The 19,861-nt window shown below is 42.3% G+C and overlaps 1 protein-coding gene across 3 annotated transcripts in view; it reads right to left on the bottom strand.

Annotated features, from left to right (window-relative positions):
• Window positions 1–236: 236 nt before the first annotated feature.
• Window positions 237–19,861, bottom strand: part of GFOD1 (Gfo/Idh/MocA-like oxidoreductase domain containing 1) — a 71,637-nt gene continuing 52,012 nt past the window's right edge. For 2 of the 3 annotated variants that reach the window (XM_062488762.1, XM_062488934.1), the window contains exon 2: window positions 237–7,627. In XM_062488762.1, coding sequence (XP_062344746.1) covers window positions 6,708–7,627 — 920 coding nt within the window. In that variant the 3' untranslated portion in view covers window positions 237–6,707. Of the gene's footprint in view, window positions 7,628–18,055; window positions 18,092–19,861 lie in introns of all 3 variants that reach the window. The other variant, XM_062488849.1, reaches the window with a different exon arrangement.

Raw genomic sequence — 19,861 nt, 5'->3', positions numbered from 1 at the left:
TAGTTCAGTTTTTGCGATACATAAAATCTTCAATATGAGTGTTCAATGAGTGTTAAACTTCATTCTTCCTCTCCCTCCATCAAAATCCTCACCTCCAAGCACAAAGCCCATGTATTTCACTCTGACATGCTGAACCCAACAGGCAGGCCAGAAACCAGGCAGAGGTGATGGTCATTACACACACACATGACCCCCAAAATAAAAGTGGGGAAAGACCGCAGACAGCTGAGATCACGTCCTTTTACATCTTTATTTGCCAGTTAAGATCCTTTTAATCCATCAATGCAATTATGCAGAACAGCAGGAAACCATGTGTTAAGCAGCACATACCAGTTGGCTGAGAATAAACTAACTACATTCCCCAAGCAATGTAAAAGTAACAATGCACATAATCTTCCAAAAGAAGAAACAAACAGATATTGCAGCCGAGAGGCACAGCAGGCAGCTTCCGTACAAAGTAGTTTGGCTGTTTAAAATGCTAGAACCAGTCCTTGCCCATTTCTCCAACCCCACCCCCAAAAGTCCTAGTATAATTTAACCACCTTTTTTTTTTGCTATCTACATAATATATAAAATATAAACTCTTTGTTTACTTATAACACTTACTTTTCTTGATAAATAGCTCTTTAAAATATCTACTGTACATATGTCCATGCATTGACATTATATATATATAGCATTTATATATATGTATGTATGTCTGAAAAACAATAAATATATACTTAATATTGACATAGCAACAAACTGAACGTTTTCTCATTTTCAAAATCAAATAAAAGCAAACCAGTGGGAGGAAAACAGTGAGTGCTGCTTGTGAAGCACAGAACAGTTGATTCCTGCCCTGGCTGGGCACTCAGAATGCCCCGTACTTGAGCAGTTGTGGTGCTCACCTGTCCTGCAATGGATCTGTGTTAAAAGTCACTTCAAGTTGTAGTTAGCCACCCTGTATGCCATGTGTAACACAGACTGAGCAGCAGCTCAGTGGGAACGAGGGAGGCTTGCCTTCCAGGTTTGCAATGGAATGAGAAACAGAGAGGGCAGGGAAATGAGTCCAATGGCTGATATTAAAAAAAAAGGAAAACAAATAATGGCCAGCACATGGCTGGAAGGTCATAAATAACCAAGGTAAACAAATCAATAGAGTTAAGTGCTTTTAAAGATGATGGCTGGCATTGCTGCAAAAAGTGTCTTGATTATCTGTTGCCAACTCCATGGATTGAAACAGTTTTCCCACTTCCACAAGAAGACACAAATGAAACCCAGAAGGCCAAATTCAGATGCTAAAAATGGGGTCACTGTAAGACACTGTGAGGGTGCAGGTTCAGAGCTGAAACTGCCCATGGGCAGCTGAATTCACTGAACGTCCTTAAACCACATGGATGAGATTTTTAAAGTAGGGATTTAAAAAAAAAAAAGCAACAAAGCCCCCACACACCCAGCCCCAATCAGTTACATGTGCCAAAACATAACAAAAGATAGATTTTTAAAACCTTTAATTTCAAAAGAGCATTTTTAAAAAATGGAACTTAATCCCAAAATTAAAAAATAAATAAATACCCTTATACAAACATGTGTTCAGTTTTGGATTGACCACAGCCATTCTGTTTATTCATTTTACTCAAAATGCTGAATAAAAGCTATTTCAGTCTAACCTGCACTGATACCCTTCTTTCCCCAACCCCGAGGCCTCGATCTGGCAGCTTCAAAAAAGACATTACTTGTTTGGACTGTGGCTTCATACACTCATTAAGTCATGAGGTTTTGACATCAGTTCATGAATGCAGCATTATGTATAGTCCCATTTACTTAAAATTTTCTTATTTTCATGAGCAAATGGAAGTGGGCAGTTAAGGGGAAATTATTTTTATTGGACTGACTTCACTGAGCAGCTCAAGAAAGAGGAAATTTTAAAGCAGATAAGACTGCCAAATATTATTCAGTCGCACTTCATCTCTAAAATTTACAAGCTTTTCTCCCCACAAGTAACAACCTCAACACCAACAAAAAGAAACTGCTGTCCTGAATAATCCTGCAATTTCACAACTAGCCCCAGATACCCAGACATCACTGCAGAGGTCAAAAGTGCAGTGCTGAGTTTCATACATACTAAGGGTACATCACTGGGCCACTGGAATACCAAACCAGTGTGGAGTATCTGTACAAAGCCGGAACTCCAGCTTGTAAATAGAGAACTTACCAGTGAATAGACTTCATAAGGAGTGACATTTTATGCTGAAGGACAAAAATAAAAGTCAAATACAAAATTTCCCAGCAACAAGAAGTTCTGGCATCATTAATTTCTGAACCTCTGCAAAAACAACATCAAGATACTATGTTTACCTTTACACATTAAATAAAATATGCCTTTTCTTGCTAGATCAGTGAGTAATTTTAAATTGTCTGGGTCTATTCCATATTTGTATGGACACAAAAATAAACAAGAGATTGGACTGTCCTTGTGCTGTGACCACATGCAGCAGAAAAGCCTCCTTTCTTTGAATGGCTGAACTTCTAGGACAGCTGTTCACTTGTACAGTCACTTTTTTGAAAGTTATGGAAAAGAAGGGAACACTTTGTACTAAATGGATAGTGCCTCTGATTGCTTGATGCTGGCTGGGCAGGGATTTCTTGTGCATCCAGCCAGAGCAAAGGACGAGCTCCAGCACAGCCCATCCTGACCTGAAACTCATCAAGGCATGGCATGATTCTCTGTCGTGCTGGCTGCGTGGGTAAGGCCCCATTGTCTCTACCTGGTATTTTCTAACTACACAGCTGAAGTACTATGGATGTAACACGTGTGGTACTAGATACAGGAAACCTCAAACTCCTGCAGAGTTCTTATGTTTCTATGTAGGACTTCACTGAGATCAGCACTGAGGATATGCAAATCCATCAAGAGTATGGGATGGATCCTGCTTCCCCAAGGGCAGGGTCCCTTCTTGGGCTCCCACGCACAGAGGTGGAGCAAGGATGCTGCTGTCACCCTCAGAAAATGCAGCCCTCACCCTCCACACCACCAGCATATCCTCCCTGTAGGCAGGCACAGAGGTACCAGCCTGCAGACACCTGCCTGCTGCTCCCTGCTGCAGTCACCTTCCCTCCCTTGGGGCGCATTTAAGGAGTTCAGTTGTGCCCTGCTGTCACAGCACAGGGTTGCCCTACCCCTGGCATGAACCCCAATGCAATTCCCATGGGAAATAAGACACCCTCTCCCAGTTCACTGTCCCAGCACTGGAGCAGAGCCCTGCAGAGCAGTGAAGCTCAGCCTTTGGCTCTTTTTGTCTTTGGCAACAGACCATAACGATGGGTATTCTATGTGCACAAGCTGATAGCAAAGGAAAGAGCCTCTCCAACAGCAACCCTGGGAAAGAGGGCTACTGCAAATTCCAGCAGTAGCTGCAGTCTGGCTCTTTGGCCTTCACGAATTTAGCAGCATTCATCTCAAACCTTGTGGCACAGCATTAAAAGTGCAATTCCAAGTAGATGTTTCCTGGGATGGTACCGCTTCTGAGTTCAATCAAGTACATCTCTGCTATCTGCTGCCCAAATTCCTAAACCCAGCTTGAACTCCAGAGGCTACTTAGGGCAAATTCAATGCACTTTCAATTGTACCAAAGGAATAGAGAGCTGGGTGCTGCAAAGAAAAATCCCAGACTATAAAGAAACTACTTGTCAGAATAACAATACACATTCAATAAATAAAACTATTCTTTCCTTCTCCAAGCCAGGTGGAAGTTTAGTTTGTTTACACTTGACACTGCAGCACCTTCACCTCCAAGAGAATGGAAAAACTGCCACACAATCCTGAAGGTATGCAGTTCCTGCTGCCATCCCACTTAGGTAACACAAATCTAGCATCTCTGCTGCCATTAGAAGAGGAGGTCCCACCCTGTCCCTGCTCCCTCTGGGCCACCACAAGGAGCTGTACAAGACTTGACCCATTCTCAAGCCAGTAGAAGCAGCAACATCAGATACCTGCATAACCAAAGCACTGGATTTTCTTTCTGCTGCATCAGTAGGTCTGCACAGAGGATGGGCGATGCCTGTCACCTAAGCCTTTGGATCTGAGGCACAAAGTGTGAGCTCAGTAGTACTATCTCTACTCACTGTGTCTCACCTGATCACTGCAGGGGCAAGGAAAAGGATTCCAACTGGCACCACAAAACCCAGAAAGACAGGGTAAAGAAGAAAACACAGACAGGAATCACAGCCAATCACAGCCAACATTTGTGAACCAAAACGAAGTGCAAGAACATGAACAGCAACTCCAGCACAATCACCAAACCACTGAGAAGCAAGACTCACAAACATTTTGGTCCATGTTTGGTTCCACTTTTGGATGATATTTAACTAGACATGGTTAATTATCCACCAGGCTTGCATTCATGACTTGAAGTAGCCACTCTTTTCAGTAAATGGGTTTTGCTTCACTGTATGAAAACTGTCTTGATCCTTTGGGAGTAATTCCATTTTTCAGGAAACAGACAGGAGATTTCTTGATCAAATCCTCTCGTCTGTGTTACTTTTCAGGGCAGGAACTGGATAGCATGGTGTACACCGTGACAGCTGCAATGGGAAATTCCTATTGACATGGATACTACCTCTGGAATTCTCAGAGAAACCCATTTTGAAGAAAAACAATCAAACTTGTCAAGGGCTGCTTCCAAGAAGGAATGATGAAGCCTTGCCTGAGGTTTTAGCAGAAACAGCCCCAGAGAGAGTTGCTAGAACTGGCAGAACAACACAGATAGAAACAATTCTCCCCTAGGGTGCAGTTTTGGAGTATTACATTATTCCTTCATCAGTCACACTATTACACTTTGCGGACTATTTAACAGAAGGTCACACGTATGCTCTTGAAATATTAAGCAGATATGAATAATTTTGGGCTGGGAGTCAAGTTTCCTAACTTCAGCCACATCAAAATTTAGAAGCAAAAATTCTCTGCAAAGAAGGAGGACAGGCATTTCCAGTAGGCACCTCTTTCTATATTAATCCTAAGGTGAACTGAGTCAGCTTTTGAAGAGCTCTCTCTGTATTGACTGCTGTGTTCTTGCTGATCAGAACAAGACATCCAACTCTGAGCTGACTGAAGCCAGGTAAGATGAACAACACTACTGATGCCCTCCTGTTCAAAAATATATTTTCTCTTTAGATTTACTGCTCATGCCAATGTTCTCCTATTTCCCCTAGTCAAAATTAACAACAAAAACCCTGAAAAGGTTTTTCTCAAGTTCAATATGATTTAGTGCTATATGCTTGTGTTCTACTCTTTTACTATCTGAAGACCTAGCGCTGTAAACACATCAGCACTGGAGCAGCTTTACACAAAAAACAGTATCCCTGTTTACTGGGACAAATCATGTGCCTTTCACTGTATTCTTTCAAGAAGATATTCTCAGAAGAATAATTATTTCAAGACTGCTATACAAAATATTAAAAAGAAGAACAAGACAAACATAGCAAAAGAGTTTGTCCACCCCTGCACTGGTGACAGGGAATGATTAATACAGTACCAGTAGCTGGCCACTTTAAGGAGGCGAGGAGGCTGGGGGTCCTATGTAATTTTTTCCTTGTAAATAGATGGGAAATTTTCTCCTCCCTTTTGTTTTCCACTCACACCCACCACTTGGTGAAGGTGAAAACTTCTGGGTTGAGGGATGTGAAATTACTTGTTGGTGTGCATCTCTTAAGTGTGAGTTCACAGTGGTTTAAAAGAACACCACTCACCTAAACATCGTATGGTTTTGGGTTATATTCCTACTGTTTCCCCCCTAAAACCAAAATGCATGATGAGTCACTCAAAAGTCAGTCCCAAACACAGGAAATTTTGTGCAAATCTTTGTAAGACTAGCCTGAGTTCGGCTGTGTAACAAACCCCATTACCATTACTGCGTCATGCCACCTGCCATCCATGAAGGTTTTCCACCATCCATTTTAATCAGCAAACCTGTAACACTGACGCTTACCAGGAGCTCACAGAAGACCCTCCCTCCCCAAATACCCAGGCACATGTACTGTGGTTGAGGACTGCTTTTTTTTAAAAGCCACACATTTTCCTATTTATTGGTGCTTTAAAACAAAACAAAACAAAACAAAACAAAACAAAACAAAACAAAACAAAAACCCAAACCAAGCAAAAAACAACTACTAAACCAACACAGAGAAGCTCCTAACAGGTTATATGAAAAGTGAGCTGCCAAGATTTTCTGAATCCTGCAGCACTATCACATCAAGTCCTGTTATTCTGTGTGTTGGTTGGAAGAGTAGTAATACAGCATGGTGGTGTCAGCTGTCATGGTAGGAACCATTCATGTCAGACACTACAGAAAATTTAACGACATGACAGTACCTTCACAGCCCTCTGGTAGGTAAGGAAAATCTTCCCAACCTTTCACAGTAAACACAATTGGATAATCTAGAGCACCCGCAAGCAGGGGATGAGTGTGTGATGTATCTTTGCAATCAGCCAGCTAATACTGTTATTAAAACAGTTAAGTCTATCAGCTCTGAAGTTTCCTGTCCATTTTGGGCATCTCAAAGGACCGTATCAGTTTGGCATTTAGCTGCCAACAGATTAAATTGATACAGACACTGTGTTTCCTTCTCCTTTATCCTCAGCACACTCAAGACACCCAAGATGGGCTGAAATACCATCTCCTTCAAGAGCTGTCTGGTTCCTGTTCTCTCTTAGGAGCTCAGAGGAGCTAGCAGTACAGAGACATCCTGCTCTTCCGCATGGCTTCGCTGATCAAATATGCCGGGCTCAGTTCTGGCTCCTCAGTCATGATCGAAATGTTCTGCCACTCCCCCAGCTGGTTTGACTTTTTAATGGTGTCCACCACACATAGGGCATACAGACAGTCATCAAAAGTGGCAGCCATCGTAAGGGGCCTCCCGTCCCAGGTCCTCCTGTCATCCTGGTCCTCAAAGGCCTGCCGGACAGCCTGGACCATCTTAATGGTGCCCCGCAGGTAGGGGGATGGGATGTCACTGAAGGCTTTCTCCGGAAGCAAGGAGTTGCTGACTGGCGTGGAGTCCTTGAGCAGGAGCTCCCGCTGAGGAGAGCTGTTGCTCTGTCCATAGAGATCAGTGCCTATCACAGTGAGCCGTCCCGCCGAGCCCACCACGATGATGTCCTGTTTGAACTCCCCTGGGATGTTGAAGTTGAGCGTCACCGTGCAGCACACGCCCCCTTCCAGGACCATCTGAAACGTGCAGAAGTCATCGCTGGTGATCTGCCGGATGCCCTTGATGTGGTCGGTCTGCTTCACGAAGGTCTTGAGCAGCCCATGCACCTTCACGGCCTTCTGGCTGGTGAGGAAGGTCAGCAGGTCGATGATGTAGGTGCCCACCGAGTGCAAGCCACCCCCTCCCATGAGGTCATCACAGCTCCAGTTGTACTTCTTGCCCAGCAGGCTGCCACTGTGGACCTGCACCTCACACACCAGCAGCTCGCCCACATAACCCTCCTGGATCAGCTGCTTCATCTTCACGAAAGCAGGCAGGAAGCGCAAAACGTTCCCCATGATGCTCATGAGCTTTGGGTAATAATGAGCCGCAGTCATCATCCTAAAGGCATCCAGGGGAGTCGCCGTTCGGTCACAGATGACGTTTTTCCCAATGCCTGAAAAACAGGGGAAATAAAAAGATGATCAACAAGATTTTATCAATGGAGTAGGCTGAAAGCCTCAAGGCTATTCTTAAAGACCAAGCCAAGGAGAAAGAGCCTTGAAAGAATAACACCATATTGAAATGTTTTCAAGGCACAAAGACACACTCTGGCATGCTTCCAAAATACATGTAAGCATTTCTTAAGCACCACAATGAAACTGTATTCCTTTTCATTTTCAAAATGCACTCCTGTCTAAAAAGAGCTTAAAGGTGAGAGCCTGAACAGAAAAAAGTAAGCTCCCTTCTGGGAGCAGGTATGAAACCAATCACCCACCTCAGCCTCTCACAGACATCTCTTCTGTGACAACCTGCCCATGCAGGGGCTTCTGTGAGAGGTTCGGATTCGAATTCCTGAAGGGTATGAATGACACAAGTGCATGTATTCAGTAACTTAACACAGGTACACTGAAAAGCCTGGCTTTGTCTTCTAAGTACTCATCTATTCCTCTTTCCTTCTCAGACTGTTTTAAGAGGCTCTGAGGATAAGTACTGGGCTTGCTGCTTAATTTAAAATGAAGAAATTGCTTCTCACTTATAAAATACCACACTATTCTGACAATGGCACTCAAGTGTTTTTGAAACAGTTTAGCTGGAATGTCAGCAGCACATCCATGGTGCCAAGGGAGAGTCACGATTGCTCTAAGACAGGTCAAATGTAGCTGTGACAATCTGTTCCCTCGTGGAATTGTCCATATGGCACACTGCTTACTGAAGCCTGCATGACAGTCCCCGTTTATTTGGTCATCAAGGTGTGCAACTGAATGCAGTACAGGCCAAATAATGGGCTTATTGCTGATTTCTCCTCCTCAAATACTTTCATTCTGTACCCACACACATATAGTGACAGAATCTCCAGTTTCCTTCTTAGTCACATAAAGACTTTTTTATGCTTAGTGATAAATATAAGATGAGCTGTGGAACAATTTGGATATAAACTGACACTAACTATGATCTTGGCCTGGAAAACCCTGGACTACAGCTGGGCCTGGCACTTAAAAGACCTGAATTTGGGTTCTTGCTAATGGAGTCCAGATGAATAAATGTGGTTACTTGCTAAATCACATTGTATTTTCATTCCTGTTCCCTTCAGGCAGGTAAAAAAAAAAACCTCTTTTCTTGGAAGAGCTGTTCCGAGTATAACATTTTACATGTTTTGGAGCTGTTTGGATGTAGTCATATAAATACAGACAGATGGCAGGAATCTATCTGAGCCCACTTACATGAATATTTAACAGCCTGACAGGAAGAAGAGGGGGGTCACAGTCCAAACATTCAATAACCAGCTTATCCACACTGCCTATTCCCAGTCTTGGTCTGTGTTATTTGAGTAGCTGAAACTGGAGGGAGGGAAGGCTGTCATCACTGAAGTGGCAGTCACATCCAGTTAACAGACAAGAAGGGAAAGATCTTTCTTAACCTCACTCCTATTTGCCTTCTCCTTAATCAGATAAGTAGACATACTCATTTTGCTCTTAAATTAGGTAAGAATCCTCTACTCAGTGGCCATGGTCTTCTCTTCTTATTTTTCTCTCTCATCTTTACAGATGGTTATTGGCAACTGAGTTGACATTTTCCACCTAAGAGCACTTCTCTTCCTGCCCCTGAATATTTTTTTTCTGCTTATGTTCAATACTGGAGAAACTCTGTATTCATACCTGCCCTATATTACTGTAACTGGTTGCTCCAGCTATGCCACAGATCACTAATGTAATAGTCATTGAGTTACATGGACTCTTTGTGAAGAGCCTTTAGTCTGGAAAATTAATTATCAAAATAAGAGAAATCTCAGACAAAATATCCCTAGAGTCAAACCTTCCTGAAATAGCAATTGTCCCCCAAAGAACCAATATATACTACCTCATTATCTGACCTGCTCACCACTCATCCACAAAAGCATCACGTTGTGCTCCAATTCAGCTTGCATCATTCTGCCTCACAGACGCCTGCCACATTTTATCTGAGGTCTGTCCAGGCACTGTCTCTCAAGATATGCAGCTCTACACATGTGCTTGCGAGGAAAAGGATCTGTGTTCATGAGGAATTGCAACCCGTGGACAATCTTTTTGCTGCACGTTCCATGCCATGCATGGTGGGGGTCAGTCCTTCACTGGAGCAAGGAATGGAACAAGTGTGGAGCAAAGAATCCTTGGGATTGTCAACATCTGAGCATGAAATTGTGATTATTAATGTGAGAGAGAAGCCTATGGGATTTTATACTCCATACATTCAAGAAAAAATGCCATTGGGATCAGTGTAACTCAAGCACATGTGCAGAGGAAAGGGAAGAGCCCTAAAAATTTATATGGGGACAGGGAGAAGTTTAAGTCTTAAAATTACTCCTTCCACCATTTCAACCTTTTTGGAAAGGTTGAAACCTTCTAATTTCAGCAAATCCAAAATGCAAATGTTCTGTGAGACTTTCTGTCTCTGTGCATATGCTGATAACACGTGCTGTGCTCTCATCCCTGTCAGGGATTTAAACAGATTTTTGCTTGATGCCCAGAAAGCTTTTATATGCTATTAAAGACTGCGCAGTTCTTTCAGCATGACACTGCTCCTCAGCACTTGAGTCTGTGTGCACTACAGATCTTTGTCTCCTCTGCAGCTGCAAATCTGCAAGCAGCCACATTAGCTTCCTGGAAGCAGGGAGAGAACATGAAAGGTTTGCTTAATCTAATTTAGAGGAATACTCTGGTGTGTTTATGCAAACAGAATGAGAAGAAGTCAGATCAAAGCACCATTTTTCTGCTCTCTTCCCTCCACTCCCTTCTCAAAAGGAGAAGGAAGAAAAGGCACCTTCCCTTTGAGCCATTCTCTATAGCAGCATCAAGCAGAGCAGAGAGCAGTCTGTAAGGAAAATCTCCCTTCCCAACACTAAGTCTCATGGAATGGCGTGCTCTGACTGCAGGTGCTGCAGGAACTTCTCTGGAAACTAACCCCTTTCTCCTCTAGTCTGGGGCTAATCCTCTCCACTTTTGGACAAGACCCTAAGAAAGGATGAATTGTTACTGTTTGTCATTCTACCAGCGTGTTTTGCTGTTTCACGTCTTTGAAAATCGCACCACAACAGACAGCAAAAACTTCCTTAATTACACAAAACCAGGGAAATGCAGCCAGCTTGTTTCAGCAATAAAGTGAAATATATTTGTCCATGCTGATAAGTAACACAGTTGGATAAATCTCATCCTATGAAAGAATACACACCACTTCCACCTGCATCAAGAAATCTGGAGTGCAGTGCTACAGTTCTCAACCAGGCAACCTCTGAGCATTGATTTCTTGACTTCTCAGGTAAAATGAAGACAAATATTTTAAATACATGTAAATCTTTTTGGGGGCTCCACACAGGCTTCGCCCTGGCCTCACTGCTTTGCTGTGCTCTAGAGAGAGTGGTGCCAGCCTGGCTGACATAGCATGGGATTTCTCTGACCTGGCACAGCACTGGGGAAGGCTCACCCCTGGTCAGCCCAAATGCAAAGCTGAAGGTGGGGAACACATCTCCTACCAAGGCTCATGAAGTGCATCCCCCCAGCGAAACCTTAACAACTTTGGTACCAGTCTGCATTTTTAAAGAAGGTATTGAAGAACACTGATCTTCCCTGAAGAAGCAGATGCCTAACCAGCTCTCTAGAAGCAGCTGAGCAAACAGAAAAAAAACTGTCTGTGCTGTCACTGGTGCTACCATTCAAGTGAAGATCTCTCTAGCACTTTATACTGGAAAGTCAAATCATAACCATGCTCTAATGGCTTGTGACCCACCTAACAGTATTTAATTCTGTCAGGAAGCCATGTGATTTCTTTGCAATCCTCAATCTTCATTTTTAAAAAGGGAAGTCCTTGTGAATTGGAGATAAGCCCAGAAGTGAGTGGCAAGCAGATACAATCCAGAGTAGTAGCATTTACATTTTTTTCCATGTAAGTGCAGGGAAGGAGTGAGGAGCTACAGTAAAAATTTAACTACCAACTCTGTAATTCCTGGAATTTGCATCTCTTCATTTTACAATGAATTTTTTCCAAGTTCCTTGGCTACCAGCAGCCCAAAAGTTTCTTTGTCCCTGTACCATCCCTGTTCTGAACAGCCTGAAAATGAGTAGAACTCCTGGGCTCACAGCACAGGGAAGGTAGAATGGCTGTAACCAGCACAGGCATCATCAATTCTGAAACCTGCAATGTCAGCATTTTTTCCCATCTGCTCTGATTGTTTCAAATAAGGAGAGAAACATTTTCACATAAAGAAACCTCCAACTAATTAACGAAACAAGTGTTCATACTGAACTGAAGTAAGACTAGTTTTCTATCTGTTCCGCTTAAAATGTGAAGCCCCAGTACAATATTTTCTCCTCCTCCTCTTCACAAGAAAATCAAAAAGGGCTCTATCTGGAGTCTGGGTATATAATCAAATCCTTCACTAGCACCAGAAAGATTAATTAGTTAGCAACTGCTACCTATTGCTCTTTGTCAGGATGGGGGAGTGAGAGAGAGAGAAATGAAAAAATAAGGTTTTGGTGAACTGAGCTAAGTTTGTCAGCAGAAAAATATATTTCTAAAAGCACAGAGGAACTGTCAATATTCAAAAGAAAGTCTGAGGGTTTCAGAAAATACTGGAGCAGTGAAAGAGCACGCTTACCAGGTTTTCAAGTGGTAACTTAAAATCATTAAATTATACATTTTTCAAACACTTTTAAAAAAAAAAAATACAAAACTGCATTCCATATGGTAACAAACCACACTATCATTAATAAGCATATAATAATAAACATACAATAAATAAATACAAGTTTTTATTCTCAGATTTTCACCATTGCAGCTCTTCTTGCTGCCTTTGGATCCTATGCACAGAGGAAGACCTTTCCCTGGGATTTTATCAAAAACCATGATCAAAATAAATGACCCAAGTCCAAAGACACAACTTCTCATTTAAATAATTGATACCCAGCAGTTTGGTCTTTTGCACTTATGCACACACGTTGTCAACTCTGGGGCTGTGCACAGAATGGATCTTAGAAACTATGTAAAGCACCTGGAGCTTGCCTATGGTTCCCTACAGCTAAACTGATATTTGATACAAACTGTGTATCAGTAGAGAGAGCTGTGTATTTTACACAACAATGACTTCAGAAATCCTCACAGTTATTTGAACCATTCCTTTCTATCCCTTTCTTTGGAATTTGCAAAAAAAAAAAAAAAAAAAAAACATATTTAGAGGCTTAATTTTTGCTAGGACCTGTAAAAAATTCTCTTATCAAGTTGTAAGTTTTCTTATCAACTCATTCCAATATTTAAACAGTCTGAAGAAAATCAGAGGCTGGTAATGAAGTTCTCTTTTCTTTTCAAGTTCATTACTCCCTAAAAAACACAGAATATTTAGAAGATCTGAGCTGTAACTATGCTAAATCATTGAGGAGACACACAGACCTAAAAGAAGTGGAATTATTTTTTTCTGTTTCAAAAGTGTCTTCATGATAACCACACAGTCATGGCCTCTTTTGTATAGCTGGAGCCAACCTAGCAGATCTGAGAGACACGTAACACTGAGAATACCTCTTTGGAAATCATATGCAGATACAGAATTCAAAACCAGAAGCTCATACAGCCACTCATTTTAAGTTTTGATAGCTGGGGTGGCTCAGAGATACAGCAATGATATAGCCAGTTTAGCCTGCTATATGCACAGCAACACATAAACTTCTGGCACTGTAAATCACAGCTCTCTGGTCTGCTCTTCAATAGCTGCAGTATTATCTAGTGAGCAGTACCCTCTCTTTATTACAGCTCTGCAAAGGTGTCCTTCCTCCCTCAGCTGCAGCTGATGACCACAAGGGTACTTTGGTCCCTGTCTGCCAGCAGCAGGCAACGCCCTGACCCCCAGGCACAGCTTCCAAATGGGTATCTCTACAAAAAGTGCTGCCTTCATTTGGCACTCTTGACACAAAACTGATGTAAAGGACAAGAGGGATATTGTGTTCATTAATATAAAGCTCATCTGTGTGTTGGAGCAGTGGAAAGAGACTGTCAACATGGGCATCAGAAGGCCCCAGGTGAAGTCCATAATCCTTTTTCCCTCCTGGGGCTCCCTAGGGAATCCAAGGCGGCCACTGGAGTCACTCCAGATGAGCAAGCATCAGCAGAAATCCAGTAGAGAAAAGCAGGAAGGTGGCTGAGTAAACAAATAAAGGAAAAGGAGAGGGAGCTGGAAGTAAAAGCACTCCCAAGGTGGAAAAAAAGGCACTGCAAGGGGCTGATGCAAAAATCCAGAGGTGCTCAGCAACATCCCCACTTGTTTAGAGGTTCATCCTGAAAGGATCACCTTCAGTCCAATTTATTTTAAGTCCTGCTAGCATATTTTCTGCAAAAGAAATAAACAATGGAGGAGAAATAAATTCCAGAGAAAATATTTCAGAGAAAATTAGCACCCCTGTATACCCAGAGACTGGACAGGAGGGAGGAATAATTAAAAAGTATCTGTGTTAAAATACGATATGTATGAAATGAATATGTACGTATTAATTAAGCTGTTGCCAAACATTTGCCCAGAGAAATGTAATACTGGGACAGGCTGTTCTATGGGGCTGACACTATTTTCTGATGCATTACATGTGGAGATGTGTGAATCACGTACTGCAGAGTGGCTAAAAGCTTTTGAATCCCTCAGAAAATAACAGATATGCAGGAAGAGTAGAAAACCTGATAGAAGGCTGCTCCATTCTGGGAAATGAGGAATGATGTCTGGGCCATCTCAAAAAAACAATCACTCAGGTTATTTGAAAACCTTTTCACATGGGAGAAGGGTTTTTATTAATACCTAGATGTGTCCCTGCTCTTGTAAGCTGCTGCTGACATCGATCTTGTGATCTTGACAGTAATAATCATAGTAACAATAAAAACAATAGTTACATTTATTATATTCGGTGCATTGATCTGTCTTTCAGTTCTTGAGTGGCATGAAAAATACATTTATTTCAATCAGTACATCTGCCAGGGAAAATTGATGGCATGACAATATTTCTTCGAAGAAACCTTATTTAAGAAAACTTTTGACAAGGAAATAAATCTGGATGATGAATGCCTAACAAGATTGGCTTTAGTCACAGCTCTAACATTGGCCAAGACAATCTTTGTTAATCACAGATATGCATAGCTGTTGCCCAAGAAATCAAGTTACTATAGCGTAGTGAGTCACAGCTCACGATCTGATTCATATTAGCAGGCCATGTGTGTATTCCAAATCCACTGTAAGCGTGAAGGAAAATAAAAGTGACTGAAGGAACACGTTTTCCTTCACGACTGAAACAGACAGCAAAAGCACACAGGCAGTAATAACCCGCCCTGCTGACGAGCAACAGCTCTTTTGGCCACAGCAAATCAATGGCTTAAAGAGATTTTGCAAACCCTACACTTCTTCCTCTGCATCAAAATATTATGAAGCTAAAGAACACATGCACTGTTATATTTTACAGTCAACTGGGACAAACTGCACTTCAAAAATATTAGATGAGAAATATCTCTACAGTAAAAACCTCACATACTGTACTGAACTGTACACCCCTAAAGCCAGGGCCTCGGTTCACTTTATGACTCTGGTCCATCACACCAGGATTCCAGTTTTTAGGTGGGTTTATCCTCACTGATGTAAAAATACACTGAGGGGAAAAAGCCGTTTGTGAGTGTCTCTGCCTTGGCTGCCCTGTAGTCATAGGCTAGACCAAACTTCACTCAAGCAACTACATACATAAGACAAAAACCTGCAAAGGCATCTTGCTGCTGGTGACATGTGAGCATCATCTCCAGAGACAGTTTAAGTGTCACTCAGCTAAGGGAGACACACACAGCTCACGGTGCAGTGCCAGAACTGCAATCAGGCTCAACAGGTGAGGGGGTTACTATGGGCTGGGAGCTCACAGGAGTCACTGCAGCAGGGGTAGTGGTCTGTAAAACCCTTCAAACAAATGGAAAAACAAGGAACTGCTTTGTCTTGGAAAAAAAGAAAGAAAGAAAAGAAAAAAGCTACTCTGGGTTCTTTGTAGATAGCTCTTGAGGTGTGGTGCCTAGACTGGGAAAATACCCCTGCTGACTCCACAAAGATTATATAATGACACCTGCAGGAAAGGAAGTGCCACCTAAACAGAACCAAGACAGTTCATCAGAATGAGAGAAGACTGTAATGATGATTTCAATTTTCATTATGCACTAATATTACATTAATTTTATTTGCATGGAGGTAGTCGTTAGGGTTATGGACTAGGGCTGTGTCTGTGCATGTATTACAGTAGATATAAATGTTGCTGTAGCAGTCTTCACAGCATTTGAAATAGATGTATTCCTTCCGTGCTTGACACTGGACTCACATTTGCTTCATAGGAAAGCTTCAGGTAGTCCTGCAGGGAACAGGGATTTGGACTCAATGTTCCTTACGGGTCCCTTTCAACTTGAGATATTCTGATATTTCATGATATAGAGACTCTTCTGCAAAGACCGTATGTGCTGACTTTCCCTATAAGCCCCTATAAATTTCTGAGTGTTTATTCTGTTAGTTTGGTGAGCTGGGGCCTTTGATTTGGCACTATGAAGTTTCTGCATCACTCAATCCATGAGCAATGTGCTTAAGAGCAAGCAAAGCAAGCAAGACTTGTGTTCCTGTGTATGCCAGCACACTTTGCAAGGCAAAGCAAATTTTCTAACCCTTTCCTAACGTGGGCTAGAGCTTGACTCCTTGCTTACAGCCCACCTGTCATGTCATTCTCATCTCTTCTGTGTAGGCACTTATGCAAATTACAGCAAGGAGACTGAAATAAATGATGCACTTAGTAATTTTTAACTACTTAAAAACCTTTAACTGCTGGGAAATCTAGAGAAGGTGCAAATACACCCTGACAAACCAGCTATTTGTGCACACCACAGGGAAATGCTTCAGGGGTCTCATCTTGAGATTATCTGTTCAGGCATGTGAAACATGCTCAGACTTACATTCTCTGAGCCCTACTTGGATGCTTTCCATGCTCTCATACGTGCTTGGGAAAAAGTATATGGAACAAACCATGCTGGCTTTCCCAAATTTCTGTTTGATTTTTTTATCTTCAAATCCCCATTAAAACAGCATGATCACATCCCTGCTGAGTACTTCCCCATACAAGAAAAAAAAATAAAAATACCTGCATTAAGTATTCAGATAGGCTGAGGGAAAAAAAACTCCAGACATTCTACTTAGACTTTATTCAAGCAAACATTCATTGATTTAAAGGGGATTTTAACTGTTTTAGGACTAAATTAAAAACTCAGTGAAAATCTCTGTTAGGTCATTTATTTCTTCCAACTGCTCTCATTTTCTTTATTCAGCTTTGAGAGCAAAAGGCATGCCATCAGTCCAGTATATTACAATACCTTTCTTTTCCTCAGAAAAGAAGTCACAGAGCAGTTACAGTCTACGATCAATCTCTATTCTCCTGAGGCATTGTTAACTGTATTTAAATATGTTTCTTTTTGTGTTGGCTGACAACAGCTAAATGCCCAGCTGTTGTAAAGGCTTTGGAAGGATTAGGAAATCAGGCAATTCAATTTTCTTTCAGCCTGCTTTTCCAACACAGAATTGTTTATGCTTACTGAGTCAGAGAAATTTATGACTGTTAATTAGAATTAATTTTCTTTATATTTCTCCTGCCTACCCTTTCTACCCCATTAAAACTAGCAGGTTGCAATCTGGTACTAAATAAAAAACTCACAAAAGATGAACATCAGAATAATGCTGGTGAGTAATTAATGCACTCATTTGTACAGGACTCATGAAGCTTTATAAACATTGAAAAATTATATCTTGCCAGCCAAGTGACAAGGACAGTGACAAAAAAGCCCCACTGGACCTACAAATAGCAGTGTCAGATCCCTATCTGCATCTCTCATGGCATCACTATGCAAAGCAGCACCATTACACCCCCTGCACTTTATCTTTCAGGATTTTCTTCAGAAAACATCCAGCCATGCAATTTGTTTGCAGGAGAAGCACTGAAGTTTCCAGTATGATCCCTCCTATGTGATGATTGTATGAATCATCAGCTTCACTACCCACTTAGACCAGACCCTACTGTAAATGTTTTTCCTAATCTTATTTCTCTGCAATATTTTCAGCTGGGGTATATCTACTTCTTTTCCTGCCCAGCGAAGTCTGAAGGATTGCTGTGCTGAAGAAAATGTGTCACCCCTGCAGTGCTGGATGAATGGAGTATGTACTTGACTCAATTTAAATTCTAAGATCATTACTCATGTTCCCAAATACCGTACTGACTACAGATACCAAAGCACCCAGGTACAGACTGGGATGCACTAACGTAACTGGACTCATTTGAAGACTGCACTCACAAACAAAATTTTGACTTTAATATAGAAGCACATATACACAGACACGTGCCAAGGGGCAGGAGAGTCCCTCTCACACACACAAACACAAGTACATGGCAGATGGAGGTGAGCAGTGCCATTCCTTTCATTCAGTAGTGAGTGTATGAACACCCTGTGTGTCCCTGTGTGCTCCTGTACATACACTCTCACACCGTAAGTCACATTTTCTCTTTCACATATGCAGCTGCAAAAGTTGGAAACATCAATTTATAAATTTATCACTAGGCAAGCCCTACTAGAGGCCATAAGGCTGTGCCTGGCAGCGGAACTGCATTTTCCAGCATGTAAGGCAGGGATGGACAAACACCAAGTTGCACAATGCATCTTGGAGAGAATGTTCTCTGTCAGTGGTTTCCTACTCATTGTGTCAGCAGGTCCCCTCTCTGCTCACTGAGGGGCATCAGCAGCAGAGCTGGAGAGGCTGGCATGACCGCTCTGCCCTCAGGAAAGGCTGCAGCAGAGAGGAAAAATTTGTGCCACAGAAGGTGTCATATGAAACCAGGCAGTTGGTCCAACCTCCCAACCTCAACCACAGGGCTCAAGGCTGCCTTTCCATTAATTTCTGGTGTGCCCCTTCACCAGGACCTGGGAGACTACAGAACCATGTACACAACAGTGAATCTGCAGGACAATATTCTTCCACCTGCCTAGCCTGTGAGAGTTTGCCTAAGCCTATTTCTGGGTGATCCCCGGGCATGGATTCTTCATGGCTTCTCACTTCTTCACCGTCTAAGTTAGTGCTCTGCTCACACCAGAGATGGCTTTTATGTTTTGCCAACAACATCAAGGATCGGGACCACAGAACACGCAAGCTAAGAAAATAAGTTAGCCTGGCCCATGTAAGAAAAGTCAAGCCGGCTGAATCAAAATCCTGATCGAAACCAAGTCCCTCTGTTGGGATCCTTTCCAGCCAAAATACATTCTCAGAGAGGACCCCCACTTCTCCAAGTCAGTGTTGAGTAGTGCAGTTCTTCCCTACCCGTAACTAAGATGGGTTCCTTCAGCCCAGCCCCACTCCCATTTTGGAGTTAGTGAGAATTTTGATAACAGAGTTTTCCAAGGAGTTGACATCAGGCCTTAGCAAACTTGAAGCCAAATTTACCTTGGCTGTAATCCCATGAACTAAAGCAGTCACAGTGGCCATTGGTCAGGCTCTTTGAGCAACGTGGTCAATAGAACAGTGAAAAGATGACAAGAAAATGGGGGTTTAAACTAACTGTACTTTTGTTAACTTCTCATCCAACAGTATTTTATGATTCTCAGGTTCTTAGAGAAACTCCTAAATGAATTATTAAGTGCTCCCCTCAAGGCAGTCATTGTAGAATTGGTGTACTTTCTCAGGTAGTATTTTATATTCCTGTCAGTGAGCGCTAAGTGCCGCTAAAGAGGAGCCATAAACCCATTCTGAAAAGCAGCAGCAAGAATGAATCAAATGAATCAGCAATTCTGACTATGTGAGACGCTGACATCACGCTTCCCTGGCTCCAACCCTGGGTCCATAAGAACGATGGAGGTATGATTAATTACTCCCCAGGCTGCAGAGCTTACACAAGAGCCAAGGACTCAGCAGCAGCCCAACCAGCTGACTCAGAGAGCAGTAACTCATCGGGTGCAATCTGCCTGGATGCCAGATTGTCCTGTCTGCAGTCAATCTGCAAACTAATCCTCCCATAAGGGTTTTTGGAAAATGCCATTCACACTCACACTGGCTAAGTATGCACCAGATAAGACACAGCGACAGCACAGTAGCAGCTGAAACCATATTTTATTATGCTTTTCTACTTGCTCTGAAGGACAC

Source organism: Cinclus cinclus, chromosome 1 (assembly GCF_963662255.1).
Source record: "Cinclus cinclus chromosome 1, bCinCin1.1, whole genome shotgun sequence".
NCBI classification, from domain to species: domain Eukaryota; kingdom Metazoa; phylum Chordata; class Aves; order Passeriformes; family Cinclidae; genus Cinclus; species Cinclus cinclus.
The sequence above is the reverse complement of the archived record's forward strand: the minus strand, read 5'-3'. Positions and strand labels throughout refer to the sequence as shown.